Below are 20,620 nucleotides of genomic sequence, written 5' to 3' on the forward strand. Positions count from 1 at the left end.
ATTGATTCATTAACCCCATTGATGGAATGAAAGATTTAGCAGCCATATGGAGAGGATTGCACAATGTTAAATAAAACGTCAATTTGTATTTTTTTACTGGTGGTTGTTTATTAAAAATCTGTTGTGCCTTCATTGAACTCCTTGGTGTGGTTGGTAGAAACAACAGCAGTAGGTTCACCAATTCAGTATCACCCACTTTTCTATTGGCCACATTCTTATGGTTTGAAGATTCTGGAGGGAAGACCAATGTGCTGATACATATTTTAATGATAATGACCAGTAATGGTTGTGTCAACCTTATCTATCATATTCACTGCAAAAGATGCTTTTCATCTCAGTCTTCTGAGTCCTTCTCATATCGAGTCAAAGCTTGATTTAAATGTATTAATGAGTTTAAATCCAAACCTGGCATGAAGATGATCCACACCCCCATTTTTACATCATAAATTCACTGTTAGATACGTTCAAATGCAATTTAAAAAACTTATTTTTAGATTATTTCATTCTTAAACCACTGTTTTTACAGCTGAGACAGGATACAAATGTTGGTACAGAACGAAAAACTTTATTGATGTTTCTCTTACACAAGTCAACCATTACATTTCAACATACTGCAGTTTACAAAAATCCAAAGCTTTCTTGCAGTTAGATAAAGAGCATCTGAGGAGAAAGTGGTGTTAAAATATCACATCATACATACCATAAACGTTTATATCAAAATTATCCAATTTAATCCCCCCAGTTGTTATTTTTTTACTAAGGCATACAGGGCAGCATTCTGCAATTAACAGGTTAAAGCCACCATCTTCCATGCAAGCACAATTTATCCATTGACATGTTTCAACAAAGTCACCTCTGCAATCAAATCCACTTTGGCTTATATCTGCATTTATAGTAAAACCCATCAATCAACTGTTAATGCTCAGCTCTTCAGAGTTTTATTTAAGGTACGCTGTTTGCGTGTGGTAGTCAAAATATCTCAGCAACACACAGTCCCACAACTCACCACAACAAGCAAAAGAGAAAAAAAAATCTAACATAAAAACAATGAATAATCTTATCAAAAGCAATGTATGAAAGCCTCTACACAGCGAATAATGAAAAATCAACAAATCAACATGACAGGGCTGTGTTTGTGTCCCATTCTGTGTAAATACCCAGTGAAATCACAGACGCACACACACTCAAATTCTCTCTCTCTCACTATTTATCTAACTCCCACTCTCTTGCCTAACCACTTTCTTGCCTCTCAGCCTCCTCTTGTTGGCCTCCTGAGTTACCCGAAATATGTCACTCTGCAAAAGAGTGTGGAGTGAGGTTGGGCCTGAGGACATTTTCAGCCTGCACTACTGTTGAAGACCTGACACTGAACTTCTCCTTCTCAGAAAATGCCTGGAGGATGGTTTAAACTGAAATACCTGCACCTGTTTTTGTCTTTGTGACTGACAGACGGAAGCACATCCCGTATTTGTCACCGTAAAATGAAAAGTCAAAACCCTCTTACTCACTCTTGGCATTGTTCTCTTGCAGCAATCTCTGTTGTTTTTGTTATTCTGTTTATATGGGAGACATAGCAGGTAGCGGTCAATAGGAGGAGCTGGCAGACCCTTTTACCGTTTCTTACATACGTCACATGAAAGCAAAGAAAATTTACTGATACAGTAAAAAAAAAGGAAATCATTGTCATATAATTCTATATTTAACAGGATTCTGTCAAAGTGCACAATTGGGGCTCTCAGTTAAAGAAAAATACAATATGTAACCAAGAAAGAGATACATTTAAATACAGGTTAAACAACAGAAAACAAAACAAAAAAATATTAAAGTTGTATTCACAGCAATATCTCTAGTCTATCAACACCAATTGTAATTAAAGGTGACTTTTACTGACCATGAGCCACTCCAGCCAAAATCCTTGTCATAGAGAACTCTTAACTCCCCCCCCCCCTCTGCGAGGTATGGCACTGCTACACATGTCACCTTAGCTGACCAGTAAACACAAGTAAACACATGCACACCTGGAGGTATCTATGGTTACCCCGAGTTACATCTTTACATGTAAGCACACAGGTGAGAGGTGCCAGCATCAGTGTGGAGAGTTCTGTTAACAGAGGTTAGCAGACGTCTAATGCTTACACTAGAACTCCATGACAAACCTCCATGGCTCCAGCACATCCAGACCGAGTCATAAAAGTCACATATATACATACACACCAAACATGCACGCCACGTATTCAGAGCAGTCTTCGAGTTTGATCTACAAAGGCTTCTCACATCTACAAAACCACCCGCAAGCCCAGTACACCAATGAACTACCATTGATATGAAATAGACACTAAAGCTACAGATAATACAATAAACATCCAATTATAAAAAAAAAGGACAAACACATATAACTTAAAAAAAGAACAAAAAGAAAATGTAAGTTATGAGTGTAATAAGCATAATTATAAAAAAAATAAAGCAAAATAAAGCTTAAAAGGGGATATCAATGTAGATCAGAAAATGTGAGGGAATGGCACAGCTGGAGCAGGAAAAAAGGAAACACGCACTGGAAGTGAAACTAGATGATACGTGAGATAAAAAGAAATTAGGGCAGTGCTAACAGTGGCTACGTTCCAATATCATGGTACAGCCTCCGCTCTTTATATCCTCTCTTAACCATGGGTGAGGGCAACTTACATTTATGACCACTGATACTGTGGAAGAGCAGCTGGCTGACTGTTTACCACGTTGTTATCAGGTCACTTTTAGTCAAGAAAAGAGCTAAAAAAAAAAACAGAGGACAGTATTTTTTTCTATTCTTTACCAGTGCTGTGCTGTACAGTACTGAATCTACATACGTGCTTTGTGGGTACAAGGTCAGAGCTCAGACCTGGCTGCTCATCTTTCAGTCACAAATAGAGTCCTATAATTTTTCTTCTGCTGGCAGATCTCTCTTGGATTTGTACGGATACTTTTCAATTGTTGCCTCAAGGCATTATTTTTGTTCATCAGAGCTATCTGTGATCACTTTACCACGACAGCAACCTAGATCTCAGGGAGAGGTCACTTTGCACAGTAATAAAAGCACATTGTTGGGAGGTTCACTTACTGATTCCCTGCTTATCTATTACCTGCTTCATATCACAGTAAAATCAAGCTCAACAATGTTATTGGCTATTTAGCTGTTTGAGTTAGTATTAAATCCATAAAAGTAGTGCAGTGATGTAAACAAAACATTTAGTGTCAGAAACTAAAGTGTTCAGCGGAATAGAAGATGATCATCCTCAACATTAGGCATAATTTATTTTCTTTGAAAATGTGAAAAAATGTTACATTTCATGTGGGAAAACAGTCTGAACTAACATTTACTTACTTAACTTTTCATTGAGAAAGGACCATATACCATGGCCTTCTTCGGCAGATCGAAGCTCAGGTGTAATCACAAGACCTATGTACTGTACTTAGATCACATGATGGGATATGGTTAAAAGCTCTGCGAAAAATACATGAACCTTGAGTTTATAATATCTTACTACACAGGTTGTGAACTAATCTCTCAAGTGAGATTTCAATTAGACAAGTAATCATGTTTTCATCGATTATCTGAAACCTGATTGGTAGCCATTATCATAATCACATTCTTTAATTGTGTTAAATATATATGTTGATCCAATGCTCCCCAACCTTGTGCAGTTACTACTAACAAATATGCCATGTCGACCTGACTCCACTTTATCTCAAGTTGTAGACAAGTCATTAGCATTATCAAACACTAAGCATTCCCAGAGAAGGGCCATAAGTATGATACACAACGGCAAAAGATTCACAGCACCACAGTGACTATTGCTACATGATGCTGTGAGAAAATAAATTAGATCAACAGAATCGTATGATTAAATGTGCCTGTTTTAAAGCAGTGTGTGATTGTGTTTGTGCTGTACATGGGGTGAATGTGAAGAGCTTAAGTTTGAAAGAGTTGAAGTTCTTTAGTTTGTGTTCTCATGTGAGTGTGTGTGTGTGTGTCTGTCTGTGTGTTTGTTTATGGTCACGGCCTGTGATACTTGTCATTGTAACGGTGGATGGTCACACATCCGTGGTAGGAAATTGGCCGCGGCATGGCTGCCACTCCTGTGATGATGCCTGTTGCTGGGTCGTAACACAGGATGGTGTCTGTGGCTTCGCCATTTTCCCCTCTGCCACCAAGTATGAAGATCTTACCGTTGCACACCGACATGCCACAGCTCTCCTGCAGGGAGAGAGACAGAAATTAGAGGATCGTTGCAGGATCACAGAGTACAAACCCAGGACTCTTGTAGCTGAAGTCTAACAGTCCGGTCGTTAAGTGCTCACTATTTCCATTTGATCTATTACCTGTTTGTTAAAGGTGTGAACCACGTGTATCCAGTAGTCCTCTGCGGGGTCATAGCAGAATATGGACTTGGTGAGACCACCGCACACATAGATCAGGTTGTTGAGGGACACTGCTGTGATACAGCGCTTGGCGATGGGGATGTTGGCTCGCAGTAACCAAGAATTTGTCTCTGGATCATAGCACTGAACCTGTGACACACCCATACACATAGTTAGTTCTGTTTGACTGTGGTAAAAAAAAAAGACATACTCTCTATGTTTCTACAATATATACCATGTGGAGGGGAAATGGTCAGTGAGTAGAAAAAAACTGAAATATATATAGCTCATTCTGTGGTTTTACTGACTGTTCGCTGGGCTGACTCTATGGGGTTTGCATACAACCGAAGCATTCTCTCACATACTTCTCTTTAAAACAGTCTCTTTCCAAACACTTTTATCTGACTACAACGTAAATGACCCTGTTAGGAGACTACAGAGATAAGTAGCTCAAAGGGACTGGAGCCAGCACAAAGTCTAGTCCCTTTAGGCCACATCAACTTATATTGTGAGCCATGCAGTTTGAGAAAGACAGATTGTTAACTTTTATCAGAGTGCCTCTCTGCCTGTGGATGTGTAGTTTCTAGCATGCATAGACACAAACAAACATACCAGCTATTCCATGGGGGAGAAAAAATGTTTGTACCAAAGTTGGATTCCTGCGAATGCCACTTTCTTCCTGTTTACTACCAGCAATGCTACTGTCAGTCAAAACATAATGAAGCTATTCCAGAGTAGCCTGTCGTGGTCTCATCTCTGTAGTTATCTGACCACAGTTTTATACAGTGGCACTGCTGTACAGATGATGATTTATCTAATCCTTAAATTCCTTGTACTTATTGTTGGCCAACATTGACTCATAAATTTTAATCTTGGCATGTCATCGTTATCTTTCACAGTAAGGCTGTTTCCTTCAATGTGAAAAATGACTGTCACTGTCCTCTTATTGAGTAAAAACATTTCAATCACTCGATGTGAAATTAGATCTAAAATACAACATGATTAAAAACTCAACATGGACATAATGATCAGGATATAACTAATGCAGTAAAATTAGCTTAATCAGAATCAACTAAACTGACAGGATATAGCCGTTATCACGTCAGGTTAACTGCCAATCTGTGATGTTTAAAAGGAAAAGAGGCAATTCCTGTTTTTGTACTGTATATCTTGCCAGTTTCCTTTAAAAAACTAAAATGTTTAGTAATCTAATCTGAGTAAATCAAGCATCTTTGTTTTATTAATGACTGTATCTTTCAGGGATTATCCACAGCAGTCAACTAATCTCACTTTGTTTTTTCAATTGCGAGTAGAAAGGTGCAGAAGTACGACCTATTAATGTTTCATCATTCATCTAAAATAAATAATCATGCAGAGCGTGTGTGCTACATCAGACCTGCTCATCCTGTATTAAGGAAAGAAATAGGCCAGAGACATGCTGCCAGAATTTTGCCTCAAAAATGCATAGCTCATGCTTTTTCATTAACACAAACAAAGAACTAAAGCTTGTAATTTTGAAGCCTATTCATGGCCTGATTTAAATATATATGTCTCCTGACACCATCAAGTCAAATTATGGTCGTCTGACTTGTCTACTTTGAAAAAAATGGGCATTTGCATATCCTTTGCACATCCTTGTGTCTCTAAGGTATAATCACTGAATACAGGTATTCTGAGACAAAAGACACCTCATCTGTCATCACTATGTGCTTAAGTGCGTGGTCGGGGGAGCACACATCTGTTTTGCACCTTGTCTGAACAAGTTTCGTCATCCGGTCCTCCCCCAATGACAAAGAGCTTGCCGGCACAGCTGGCCACGGCGGGAGAGCTGACCGCCTCTTTCATTGGAGCCACCTCTGTCCAGCGGTTAGAGAAGGAGTCGTAACACTCCACACTGCTCAGGCGGCTCTGGCCATCATAGCCACCCACAGCATAGACCTGAGGACAGACATACATAAAACATGTTTGGATTAGCTTTTGTGTAGCACATTGAAAGTTTGGGAAATTATGAGTTGTTTTTATGTAATCCTTTCTACATACACTATGAGCACATAAACATCATCAGTCATTATTCAAAATAAGAAAGATGTTTGCATTCAAGCTGACTAGTTCATGAATACAACAGTTTCTACATCAGCCCTTAGAGAACCAGTCTGTCAGGTAGAAAAATGACGTACTGCTTATGAACAACCACCATTATTCCTGTCCTCATCCGTAAACACTGCCCTGAATCCCTGCAGGCACTGGTGCATTTGCGTTCCTGGAACTTCAACATTACTTTCAACTCCATTCATCTGTTAGTGACAACATAAAAATACTACTGTTTTCTCTCTCTGTGTGTGAGTGTCTTTTACAGGTTTTACAGGGACTTTGTCAGCTACTATGATGGTGTCATAACTCATTTTAAGATTCATGCTCCAAATAGTCTTGCAGCAGAACATCCGGTTTTGAATCTGTATTTTCATGTGGTGTCTTCCTAATCTGTTGATTCCCATTATAATGTACAGTTCAAAATGATATTATCAGTCAGCTAGCCACATTTCGGAAAACTATGTTTGTTTTTTTAACTTCCAATCTGGTTGATAGATTTCCATCATATAAACCTTACTGGAAGCTAAAGCATTACAAGCCGCCTTGAGGTTATACATACTACCCTCCTGGAGCGCAAAGAATGGCAAAATCAGAAAAGTCAGGAAAATGAGACATAGATTTAAAGTTGTATTTCCTCAATAACATTCTTTGGAAGGAGATCACGTGTCAGGAATACACAATGAGTTGCATTACTGGTTATAAGCATAACACTGCTCATCAACAGGCTGGTCTTATGCAAGAGAAAACCGTCAGGCTATTCCTGTCTCTCCACAAAATCTATCTGAAGCATAAACAAGTACAGAGGGGGGGGGGGGGTTTGGGGTTCGGGGGGTGTGAGAGAGAGAGAGAGAGAGAGAGAGAGAGAGACAAAGGCACAAAGAAAGATGGAGGGAAAAAAGGCAGAAGTGTATTGGGCACATGGATATTTGCATTCATCACCTGGGCCAATTGATAGAACTACCGCCTTTTTTTAACTGAAAAACTGACACAGGGGAAAACACCTTCATGAACTCGCTGACTTTTTCTCTCACATCTCAGGTGATGGTTCCAGAGTAGTGTTGTCAGTGTGTGTCTACAATCATGTGTTTTCAATGAGAGCAACAGCAACACACCAGTCTTTGCCACATTTGGTGGAGGGCATTCACATAATAGGACTACTCGTGGTAAATGGATCAACTGAAATTTGTTTATTTTAATACTCTTTGTTGATAGAGCTGATAACGAATGTTAAATGTGGGTTGTTTGTTGCCAAACAGAGATGTAAGAGAAATGCAGGAGAGATAAGAGGAGTATGTGGCACAGAGATAAACTACAAAATGAACCTGCTTTGAGAGATTTTTTTAAGCATATTACAAAGTCTATTGATCACTTTTTCCAAGCCAAACAGATTGTTTTGAGACTTTCAATGGGGCTTAATGGAGTGTCTTTTGTGCTAATTAAAAAAAAAAACATGTACAATCAAACTAAGAGCAAAGGGTTTTTTTCTAAAAATAAATGTCCTGTCACTAATAAAACTAGTGGCAGGGAGATCTGTGGATTACCCAGATTTATGTGGACACCAAAGGTTAAAGGAGTAAATACTCTTTTTCATATTTTCGGTGAACTAATCCTTTAATGCTCCTGAGGATATCCAGACACTAGGTTGTTTGAATATAGTGGTATTAGGGAGTGGGGGTTGGGGGTTGGGGGGTGGGGCACTGGATCACTCTTTTCTTTTCGCCCTCACTACTCTGCACTCACTCGATAAAACGCCCCGCATGATTTCGATACACCACATTCCACATTAGCTCGATGATGGGAGCACATACTCTATATCAACTGAAGGTACGTGGCTAACACGCAGTCACCAAGCCTAACATGATTCATGACTCCCTGGGCGACACACTTACTAAGCACTGAAAAAACACATTCATGACTCTATGGCCACTTTCAAACACTCACAGTGGCTGAATGATTAACAGTTTCCTTAACATGTAGAGAAGTGAGAAGTAGTAACTGGTAGAGAAACACAGAGGCTGTGCGACTTCAGGAAGAAAACGATATATGGGAGCATGGAGCGGAAGAGAGAGAAAGAGAGAGAGAGAGTTGGACTGACATAGAGACAAAGGGAGAGAAAGAGAGAGAGAAAGAGTGAAACATTATGATAGACGAGAACAGCCGTCACCAAGTGCAGCCATAACAGGGAGGGGAAAACAAGTGGTGACCTATTTTTGCTTATACTCTATGGAAACAAGACCAGTCCAACAGGACATCACAGAGCTGAGAAGTGTGTATGTGTGTGTGTGTGTGTGTGTGTTCTTGTACTTATATACTTTTGAAAAGCAGCTTTAAAAGTTTAGATTTTGCGCCATGGCTAGGTGCAAAGGAATTAATGTCAGTTAACAAGTATGCTGTAGTAAAACAAATGTAAGCGTTGATGCATACACGCTCATTATACAGACTTGTTTACAACACTTGCTACTGGAGCATCAGTGCTGCACTTCAAAAGGGGAAATTACAGACTGAATGAGGAAATGACTGGGTACAAATTCAGGAGGGGGAACTGAATTCTGAGGAAAATAACATTGCAGATAAATGCTAAAAAGATACTGTATGTTTTTCTTAGATAAGTGGACATATCATTTGGAATGAACCCATAACAAGAAAAATAGGAGGAAAGATCCTCTCTGGCCAATTTGTAAAAAAAAAATAAACAAGAGGAAATTAAATGGGATAAGTACCTGAGACAACAGAGTTCGGAGGAATATTATTCAACAAAGAGGAAAATGTCAGAAGGGGAGGACAGAGAAGACAAAGCCAAATGTGTGACAGATACAGGAAGTAGCTGGATACGAGAGCCTCTCCTCTGTATGTGCATATATATTGTGTTAGGACTATGTACGTGCCATTGCTTTTTGTATACTGTGTGTGATGCCTAGCCTCTTTAACTCCTAAGTTGCAGACCTTGGGGTTATACGAATAGAAATACAACACATGTTAATGGTACAACTGAACAAATACTTCTACGATGCCATCTTATTTTTATCATCAAATGATTTTTGTCTAAGTCAGCAACAGATCATGAAGTTTAAACTCGGTTTCCTAAAGTGTCCTATCATAAAGTTAAATAGCAGCCATATCAGTCCAACTTGTTTTCACCATACCTTGATACATGACTCATTTTGGAGTTAATTACTGACTTTTAAAGCCCCAGCGTGATCTTCCAGCTGATTACCTCACTGTTGTGGAAGACCAGTGTGTAGTTGATTGCCCACATGTGTGTTTGGTGTTTCTGTGACAACAAGGCAACTAAGCATTTTCGGTGTTGTTTGGAAGTCATAGAAAATCCAAGACAGCCTCAAGCAGACCTCTAAAAAAAAGTATGTTTGCTGCAGATGACAGGAACCCCTCCTGAGTCATGCCCTTTCTTACAAAGTAAATAAAGTGCTGCTTTAGCCCAAAGCTTTCCAAGAGCACTTGTACTTGTGTCTATGTTCTTTATGTGTGTATACAAATGTGGGCGCTTATCCATACACATGATGGCTAAAGCACACACATGAATGTTTGTGAGTGGTGTGTTAGCCTTGAGTCATCTCTGGTTACTCTCTGGTTACACTTTGCCTGCTTAAACCAAAACAATCAGTGGCTGCCCCACATTTACGCAACACTAATAACAGATAATAACAGTTCAGACATATTTCATGAGGGACACATGCCATTGCATTACAGGCAGTGAACTTATGTTTTGCATTACGATGGTCTTTACAACTACAAATGCTACAAATGTAAACTCTGTGCAAGTACGACATACCTGACTATCTAGTTTAAGAAGATTTCAAAACACGACACGTGGTTACAAACATTACATAGGCTGGGAATATAGTTATTTAATCTAATGATAGAGTTTCTTTTATTGTAAACAGACTACAGCATTCCAATGGAACATGAACACCCTCATACTGCATATAGTATATCTGCAGAGTAAGCGTGCTTTTTATGCCTGTGTACGCAAATCAACTGTGTTTACAGGCTTATCAGGAGTTTTTATAGCTATGTATGGCCACTCCAGGCTTATGTGATTGAGCAGAGACACATGAAGCCTGATACAGGCTGACATGTCCTTAACTTTGAAGTGTGAGTTGCTGGCACACATCCACTAAACTCCCACTGCCCTCAAACAAGAATGTCCACCTGGCCCTGCACTACACACTGTAAATAGTGCCAGCTCAAGAGTAGAAGCAGTGATCAAAAATAAAAGATCAGCTCACGTGTAGACATTGACTTTACTGAGATTTCGTAACCAAGTTGGTGTCAGCTCTCTGTGTATAGTATATATACTGTATACATATATATATGTATATGTATGGGGGACTGATGCCTAAAGTATCTGACATATGATAGAAACAGTTATGAAAATTTCTACAAGAGAGAAGAAAATTACTAAAAGTGATGGTTGAATTATTTTCCATATGTGGGATACATAACGGGAGAAATCTGCTGGACTGTTCCAGCTGCTGCGATGCTTGTTTATTTGCCGGTTTTAAATAAAGGCAAACTTCCTTGTGCTGTTGTGTATCCAGGATGTGCAAGATGAGCTGGCACCGGTCATTTACAAACCCTGAGGCCACAAACAGATCCACACAAAAATAATATGTCATTCAATATGTCATTCCCTGTCAAAAGGTTCGCTCATAAACCAACATATAAGATCAATACTAAGCAAAAAGCAGGCTGCAATCAAATGGGACTGGAATTCCTTAGTGTGGCCTCTTTTTCTGCTTTTTCTTCTTCTGCTAGATCCTGAATGTCAATATCACTAGGTATGGAAACTCTTTGGTATGTTTAAAAACAAACGTCTGCAGGTAAGAGAGTATGAGTAACAGTGAGATGAGTCATATGATTGTGAAAGGTGTGAATCGAAGGCAGCTTTCCAGCAGGTGATTCCACAGAATTTTGCTTTATACTTTACCTAAATCAAGGTAATAAAGACAATAATGGTGCACTGCATTGGTCTCCTATTCCTTTTAAACATCCCTGACTCCAAACCAAACAATTGCCTCATTGGAAATGTGTAATGCTTATGCGCTTTTTTTTTGTTTTTTTTTTTTTATGGGGGGGGGGAGGGGGGGGGCGGGGGGGGGAAAGCGGGGGGGGGGGGGGGGGGGGGGGGGGGGGGGGGGTGGGGGGGGGGGGGGGGGGGGGGGGGGGGGGGGGGGGGGGGGGGGGGGGGGGGGGGGGGGGGGGGGGGTAGGGAGTTACAACAGAAGGTGTAGCAACAGAGCCATGCATGTACGTAGATTACATGGCTGAACAATGGGTTATACCAGGGCTGCACCACCCAGGTCATGATTGGTCAGTGTGGGCAGTGTCTTCTACATGGCAGAGAATAGTGATAGTGATTCTTGGTAGTAAGATAACATCAAGCAACTTGAAGAAACACTCAGTAATCCCCCTTTCAGACATATTATATGTTCTAGCAAAATCATTTCCACTGGAAGGATGATTACTTCACTTATTTTGATTGTACAGCAGTAGCTTCCTTTGCATTAGGTAGACGAGGCAAACCTTCCCACAAGGACTTTATAGTATGAAGTAAATGATAAACTTTAACAATATAGTGGGGGAATAGTAGAGGGGCCTATAATGTATGACAGTGGTTGCCATAGCTCCTAAAACAGAAGCACTCCCTCCTTACCTTGCCCAGTAAGACACCCATCTTGTGTCTCCAGCGGCCTTTGTTAAGAGAAGCCACTCTGATCCACAGGTTGAGCTGTGAGTTATACATCCACACATCCCTGCTGTTGATGCGACCACCTAAAAAACACCAAAAGACAAACATGCCAGACAAAAGTCAATATTCAAGACTCAAGTGCAGTTTGAGTAGAAGGGGCGGGAGAGTAAATTTAGCAAACAAATCTAGCTGATTAGATATACATGAGAAGTTTAACCTGAGCTGGTCTTGGTGAACAGCCTGCTTTGGATTATGTGTTCAGGTCCAAGTAATCTTTATCTCCTACCTGTGGCAGAAATGTAACTCTTATCTGACTGTGACCTGAGCTGGGTCTCCAGAGTTCACCAAGCAAATAAAACACACACATGCACAGGCGTGTATGTATGTATGTATGTATGTATGTATGTATGTCTAGGTGTTGAATAACCATCAACCATCATCATTTAAAGCATAATCAGGATCTTTGTTGGCTAAAAGAGCTACAATATCTACTGCTACATAATGACTGAGTGCCTCATCTGTTGGCTCTGGAAAAACCTGTTGTAGAGAAAAACAACAGTTGATCTACCAGGTTACATTGTGACCCAGACACATTTTAAGAAGCCCTGACACGTGCCCCCACTCTCTCAGTAACCCACCCCAACACCAACACACCTGTCTGTTGATTCAGTACAGACTGGAGGAAAAACAAAACCAACCTTCTGGAAATACAGTGAGTAGCAAAGGCTAACTTTTTTTAAGCATAAGGCTTAAGATGTGATAAAATGCAGGTCAACTGGAAAAAGGTGTTGACAGTTAAGCTGAAGAAGAAACATCCTATCTAAAAGTCATTGGAAAAACAAGTTTATCACTGCAGGGCTCTTAAAACCGGCAGCAGTTACCTGCTGGATTTTATCCAACAATATGTTCAGAAGATTGTGGAGCATGTGTGTAGCATGGATACCAACAAACAGAAAGATCAGTGACAATCTGTGTTATTTCACACCAGGACTTAAATTGATCCCACAGGGGTGATATCAGTTAATAAAATACAGATCATTAATGAAAATTAATTTAAAAACTCCTGCCTTCAAATCACACCTCTCCCTTTAAAACTTGATGCCCTTAAGAGAAGAGCAGTTTCTTACTTAACAACAGGTAATGTGCTGAAACTAAACACATGTGGGTGGTTCTATTGAGCAATGATAAAGGCATAAAGAAAACATGTGACTGTAAACAAAGGTGCATTCACATGCAAACAAAGCAGAAGTTTTCCGTATTGTAAGATAGTTGACGGTCAGACTACATAGGTGAGGATGGATATTAAAAAAAATATCACCTTGATCATTCACCTTATTAAATAAATAAAAGTGGCTATTCATGTCTACCTCCTCTGTTTTTTGTTTTGGACGTAAAACATGGTAATAAATCTTCAGTCATCTTAAATTATACTGCCAGACACAGACAAAAGGAGACAAGAGGAGGAAGTGTCTGCTCAATAATCTCCTGGATAGTGAAAAAGCCTGACTGTCTGCTGCCCCGGAGGCTTCTGTTTTTAAAGATTTGCATGACGGAAAATGCATTTAGTGGAGGATGTACCACTTATGACAAACCTAGGTATCTAGTTAAAAGACGCTTTTGGTCACCAAAACCTTCAAGGGGAGGACCACTGCTGCTAATAACTGGTGTTAAGGAACATGAGACATTGACTTTGGGAGGTCCCAGTATGATTTGTGTGACAGCTTTCTGAGAGTTGTCAGTTTTATTGCTAATGCTGATGATCTACTTCCATATGTTAGAGAATTCCTTTTGTTCAGTGAGATGTCAGACTACTTATGACTATGACCCCCACTGTAATGTGCGACACATGTGTTTTACTAGTCACTAGTTGATAACACATTATTCAATCATATCTAATCTCTGACAGTGACAGTAACGAAGAGGTATGTATCTCCTCTTGCCACACGAAACCGTACATAAGTCGTCTTGTGAGATTAGATCATAACCGACTGTAATCTGAAGTACTCCTGAATTCAATGCATTTCTGTGTTAATTCCCACTCTGGATCGGACAAAGTGGTTCATTACAATACAATGAATGTGAGAGAGTCAGAAGTGTCCAGAGTCCCTGTCCCAGCACAGACAGACCTACAAGATTTTGTATACCCAGTAGAGCCATATCCTATTTAAGACCACAGCTAACTGCAGCTGTGCTAGACGCTGGAGGACCTCCAAGGTATTTGCACCAGTTCCCACTGTGAGGAGAGAGGCAGACAGACAGAACAGGAGGCATGTGTGGGAATTTAATCAAGAGAGTGCAAGGTAAAAAAAAAAAAGTTGAGAAAAGGGGGATTAAATGTATCAATGCAGACAGGGTGAAAAAGAAGGAAAATGGGCCAATGAAGATCATAACATGCAATAAAGCAGTAGCGTGTGTAGTGTATGTGTGTGAGTCGGAGAGACGTGGAGGGAGGGGTATGTTGACTTTTCCAGGCAGTGCTAGAGGGTAGATAGATAGCACACGTGAGGACTTGGCACAGTGAGATCGTGAAAAAAAAAAGAAGCATAAACACTGCACAGTCTTTGCTGAAGGGAAGAACTTCTTTTCTCTCTATATTTCCTTCTTCATTTTTTTTTCTTCTCTATATCTCCCAGCTCCTGTTGTTATCCAGTCATGTCTTGTGGCTGACATAAAGCATGTTTGAGCATGAGAAGTCATAGCAGGCACTTTTAAACTTTTTCTTGGAAATAATTCCTCTCCTCCTCCAAGAAAAAAAAAAAAGAAGAAGAAGAAAACAGAAGAAAGAAAAACCCTTCACCTCCATTCCCTCGATCCAGCAACCGTACAAAACTGTATCTTGTACACAGCACATATTCAAATCAAAGTGTGACTTGGCAACTACCTTTACTCTGACCTCATGAGTTAAAATGAATGACGTAATAATAATGTCTTGTTCAATTTAGGTCTTTGTTCCACCAAAGTGGGGTTACACAACACTTGGCCCATGCTAAGCTCCAAAAACGCATCAGCTTTGCCAGGAGCCCATGACACCTATAATATCTCAGCTTTAGGTTTATTTTAAACTTAAACAACCTATTGGAGTAGTCTAAAACTGAAAAGGATTATTCGATCTTTGTCTAGAGGGGATCCTAGAAAGCGGCTGAACAGATGTGAAAGGCAGTGACCCTGATGATTGGCCAATAGGAAGAGGAAAGGAGTGAGCGAGCCAATGAAGGTCGCTCTCAGCAGTGAGCTTGGAGAGTGCATCCAGATGTTGCGCTCATATTTTCCTTCAACTCAAACTCAAACAGGCTGAGGCTGTAAAAATAACACAGGGCAAACAGCCGCCGTGGCCTTTCCTGCCACTCCACTGGGAGATTAGATGGCAAGTAAAGCAAAGACACACACTGACCATGTCCCTTAAGTGAATTGTTGTTTCTGGGTATGACACAATCCTACGATAATTAAGAAAAACTGGACTTAAAAACAACCAAGTATATCCTGAGTCTAACCCCAGAATAAATAGATGTGTAGTATTGGTACAGGATTTGAATTGCCTTTTGGATCCATAGCCATTTTATGGCTATTAAGATTTAAAGTTACCAGCCATTCTGAATTTCCAATAGCCAAAATGTTTCTTGAAATAGAAAAAAATATGAGAAAAACATAAAAGTCTTGTGTTTATTTCAAGCTTTGATTGTACCATGCTATTGAATTGTTAATAACAAACGTAGCAGGGTCTTACCTGACACCAGAATGTCATTGCGGAGGGCACAGACGGCATACTCTGACTTGGTGAACTCAGGCAGTTTGGCTAGTGACTTCCACTCTCCTGTGACTGGATCATAGCATTCAGTGTAGGGCAAGTTGAAGCCCCCAACCCTCTCACAGCCACCGACCACCACAATCACCTCAGAGTAGCCAGTTGACCTTTACAGAGGAATTTGGGGGAAGAAAGGATAGAGGGAGAGACATGGAAATGGAGGGGGATGAAGCACAAACACAAATTAAAGGCTCACTTACAAGAATGTACAGACATGGTATCTAATTAAAATACTGTGTATACGTAGGCCTATACAAAGGGTATGAAGACATAAACATACACATGTTATCACTTGGAGAGATTTCTAATTACAGACGGTAGAAATTTGTGCCAGGGCATGAACAGAGTGGTGGTTTCCACCGAAGTCAGTAGCTTCACTTATCTTCAAGGCAAAGTTCAGGTTACAATGAAGGTATCAATCAAGGGTACAACAAAAACAGACTTGGGAGTTCAATTTCCATGATCACAATGCTTTCCTATTTGGGTGTTTAACACATGCCAAGAATATGACCACATTTCCTACAGGGGAGTTAATTAACAGCAGCTTTTTTTCTTATTGCACCATTCTAAAACACTGACACCAGACAGGGACTACTAGGTGTTAATCTGTATAAAAAAATACTAGTGTATATATACAGTATGTCAGTGTGCAAATGTGGCACAAAAGTTTCCTTGCACTTTTCCCTACATTTCTCTGTCTGTTTACTCTGCACATGATAGAGTATAGGTCAGGCCCAGGTAACAGATTTGGGTTGTTGTTTCTTTATGTGTGTGTGTGCATGCGATGTGTGTGCATGTGATTAATTACATTCTAGAGGCTTCCCAGGAGAAGAAAGGCCCCGGTGTAGACACAGAAAGGGGAAAATCTGGCATCTGTTTTGAGCAGGAGAGGATTTGGCCCTCAGGGCAAACGAAGCCGATGGTGCGGGAACTAACTGCCTGATTGGCTTCCTGATCTGAACAGATCTGCCTGGATACTCACACAATACACCTGAACTACACGTCACACAACCTCAATAACTGACAACTGGCACTGTTCCCACTTTAACCGTTGCAGCTGGTCTAACACATAAAGGCAGCTGCACTGTGTTTGGTCTATTTTTTAAAAAAAATCTCATTCATAAGGTTTCAGTCAGTACTCACCTTTATCCTTTATCAAACATTACATTGTAACATCCAACTGGACACTTTTCAAAACACAAAAACACCATGGTAAATAAGTGTCAAGTGAACAGGTGGGGACACTTAGAAGCCAAACATATCAGCAAGGTGAGTTATACTGCTGGTATGATAACAAGACTCAACATTTCATGATTGCCATTTCTTGCATCACCTCTTTTTTTTTTTTCTTCCCAGCTAACCAGTCTGTGTACGAACATGCCCTGCCTCCTTCATTATCATTTCCATTTCAAAATAGGGCTACAAAATACAGCTCCGTCAATGACACATTTGTCTGTTCAGCACAATAACACTCCCTGTCTCTCTCTCTCACACACACACACACGCACACACACACACATAACAACAACAACACAGCTAGGAGCACAGAGTTCATGTGCAAGCTGTAACCTCTTGCTATACAACGTGGGATGAAACATCAACTAACTGTTTAAAGAAGACATGTTTTCTTACCTCGCTCTAACCTAAATGTTTCAACCCGACAAGACAAAAAAATGTGTCAGAAAAAAGATCAAACAAAATTTGTTTTCTTTTTCAATAAAAAAAATAGCTGGTGCACAACAAAGCAGAGATAAGCCTGTACTAGAGTGATAAAAGTAAGGACCTTTTAGCTTCCTTCTGGAGATAATATCTGGGTTAGCTGATCTTCCCTCTGCCTGCCTCATAGCTGATAAGTCAATATTTTAGTTACCTGCGTGGACGAGTTCTGGGTGACATCATTTCATTTCCTAGTACGTGGTAGCGCCTGGCCTCGTGGAGAAGCTGGTAGCACTCTGGAGCATTCTGGATGAGCTGGTCTCCCTCCACTGTCTGGACAAAGTAGTTGGGGTGCAGAAGAGGCAGGCGCACATGGTGCAGCAGGGCCTTCAGCATGGGCTTCCTGTGCTCCATGATATGGTACACCCATCTCATCACCGCCTCAAACACCACCTCCTCCTTGCCGATGGACAGCTCATCACTGCCAATGTACTCTTCCAGCTCCTCTCTACGCAGGTCGAGGAACTCCTCATGCTGAGCCACCTCTGAGAAGTTGGCCAGGGCGTAACTGCGGCAGCGGCTGGCGAGCTGCTTCAGGGCATGGGCATCTGCGAATCGCTGGATGCCCAGGCAGTTGCATGGGTCCAGCTGGTCCTCCAGGAACTTTGCACAGGCGTCACGCAGTGTGGTGATCTGGAAGAGGCTGGAGGTCTCAAAGAGGAACTGGACATTCTCGGTGGTGATCTTGGCGCGGCCGGTGTAAACATAGGTGAGGAAGGAGTCCATCGCCTCAGCCAGGATGCCATTGATCTCCACCAGCATCTCACGGCTCTCGCGGTGATCGTTGCAGAACATGGCTCTGAAATAGGAAGAGCATGCAGAGAGCACAGCGCGATGGCAGGGGAACTCGCGGCCCTGCACACTGATGACCACATCAGTGAAGAGGCGGCAGTCACGAAACTCATTGAACACCTGCAGGATTCCCTCTGAGTGGGATGAGCCAGAACAGAAGTCCAAGACATCCTGGCTGGATAAAGTTTTGGAGTCAACCTCAAACACCTTAGGAAACAATAACATGCATAAAGATTTGTAAAATGTGTGATTTAAATGAGCTGAAACAAAAGCTGCACATTAAGAAACATAGCTAATGTCTGTTTGTCTGTTTCACATCACCTTGCGTTTAACAGCTGGTGAGTCTCTGATCCCAGAGTCCTCCCTGTTCATCCTTCTGCCCAAAATCAACACCATGGCTGCCACCTTCAATGTAGACCTTCTCTTAACTTTAAGATGACCTGAGGATAGAGAGCAGGTAGTACAGTGCTATTAAAATAAAAAATATTGCTAGATGCTAATACAATGGCATCCTATCAGATGTGGTAGGAGGGGATAGCATGAAAAAGAGTACAAATTCATAAACAGAAACCTAATTAGACCACTGTAGTACAAATTGAGAACATTCATTGCACAAAAACAAAGCTCTCACTCAGCAAAGCCACAAAGCATGTGCACAGACATTGGGGAAAACATGCGAGTCCCACAAACAATTTTCTAAAGCCCACGGGGCATTGCTAAAATGTCTAAGAAAAGTAGTTCCAAGTAATGAAATCTGAGCTGCACACACTTCCTCTAGCTCATCACTGCTGTGAAACAGTTGTGCCCTGCGGAACAATGGGGCCGCACGAGACGGAGGATGACGAGGAGACACAGGCAGGAGAGAGGTTGAGCAACAGTTGGAGGGCTGACATACATGTGTGTCAGGTTTGTTTTGAAAGAGAGTGGGGGCAGGTTTGCTATCAGACACTACATAATCATTGTTGGAATAAAAAGTGCGAAGTCAGGGCTACTGATAACATTGAGTCATATTAATTCTGTAATCTTAAGACATTTGCTTACAGCAATCAACCAAGGTACCTCATGAATTAGGCTTTGTTCACATCCACAGAGCCTGCGTGTTTATCCAGGACATCCCGTTCTCAGGTTCTTGAAGACATTTGATCAAAACATGAATAACTCTTATCTATGGCCACATACTGCCTCTGTTAAAGTTGGCAGCAGATCTGGCCTTTGCTCCTGTGAGGTCATTCATCTCAGGTTATTTATAACTTCAGATTTTGGCTCAGTCTCAGCAGACTCTGCCTGTTCACGTGCGCTATTTGAAAGCAGCAGCAGCACCTCCTTTAAGTCATGTTAAATAGAAGACAGGTTTAGCCAGAGGTGTCTCATGCATTAGAGATTTGCTTTGTGAATAATAACCACTGAGAAAGAACAATACAAATGACAACAAATGAAATAAAGCTGTATTTTATTGTGCTATGTTTGAACGTTCTAATTGTTTGTTGTTATCCAGTTGAAATAAAGTTAAATTGAAATTCAGGTCAGAGAGTCAGAGTCTTATGACAAATGACACCATTATTTATTAGTTTTTGCTTAAAAAAAAAAAAGAAAGAAGAATACTAGTGATGAAATATGAAATTGCATCACATTATGTAAGTATTAATTAAAGACAATCAAGTAAAATGTATGTAAGGTCAGGTGAATATATAGGCAGAAAACCCTACGAGCTTCGGTTTATTAGACAAAGGAGACTTGCCTCATGCCGACCGTTAGCCCCTGACAACATGCTAAAAAAAACCGAGTGGCTGAGTCGTTGCTTTACTCAATATACTTTGACAAACTCAAACGGAGAGCTAGAAATAACTGTAAATTCATAACAAACGGACGTTAACAACATCCTTTGTTATCGATAAAAGTCGTTACCTTATGCAGAAGTTTCCAGATGAAGCGTCCTCTTCAGTTTCAAGTGAAGGGGGGAAAAAAACAAACAAAAAAAAAGTATGGAGAAAGATAAATTTGTATCCTGAAAAAGTTTATCAATATCTTTTACAATATTTGCTCTCGATTGGTTATGAGAAAGAAGCTAGGCTGTTATACAGCCGGGACATTTTGACTTTAAGGTGATGACAAAA

General features: G+C 40.6%; 1 protein-coding gene across 2 annotated transcripts; it reads right to left on the minus strand.

Moving 5' to 3' along the window:
- Window positions 1-545: 545 nt before the first annotated feature.
- klhl24 (kelch like family member 24) lies at window positions 546-20,620 on the minus strand. 2 transcript variants are annotated; one of them, XM_022754947.1, is made up of 8 exons: window positions 20,412-20,620; window positions 18,828-18,946; window positions 17,869-18,713; window positions 15,921-16,105; window positions 12,161-12,279; window positions 6,145-6,333; window positions 4,357-4,545; window positions 546-4,231 (listed from the first exon to the last, which is right to left on the minus strand). In XM_022754947.1, the coding sequence occupies exons 2-8, from the start codon at window positions 18,900-18,902 to the stop codon at window positions 4,031-4,033; spliced, it is 1,803 nt and encodes a 600-aa protein (XP_022610668.1). In that variant the 5' UTR covers window positions 18,903-18,946; window positions 20,412-20,620; the 3' UTR covers window positions 546-4,030. The 2 variants fall into 2 exon arrangements, with proteins under 2 accessions (XP_022610668.1, XP_022610669.1); XM_022754948.1 differs by lacking the exon at window positions 20,412-20,620 and adding an exon at window positions 19,276-19,337.

Source organism: Seriola dumerili, unplaced genomic scaffold (genome assembly GCF_002260705.1).
Source record: "Seriola dumerili isolate Sdu_G_001 unplaced genomic scaffold, Sdu_1.0 BDQW01000226.1, whole genome shotgun sequence".
In the NCBI taxonomy this organism is placed as follows: Eukaryota; Metazoa; Chordata; class Actinopteri; order Carangiformes; family Carangidae; genus Seriola; species Seriola dumerili.

Coding starts and splice junctions, on each gene's coding strand:
- klhl24 (XM_022754947.1), bottom strand. CDS start 18,902: ATGGTGTTGATTTTGGGCAGAAGGATGAACAGGGAGGACTCTGGGATC. Junction 18,714..18,827: donor CACCAGCTGTTAAACGCAAG/GTGATGTGAAAC, acceptor TTGTTTCCTAAG/GTGTTTGAGGTTGACTCCAA. Junction 6,334..12,160: donor TGGGTGTCTTACTGGGCAAG/GTAAGGAGGGAG, acceptor GTCTGTCCTCAG/GTCTATGCTGTGGGTGGCTA.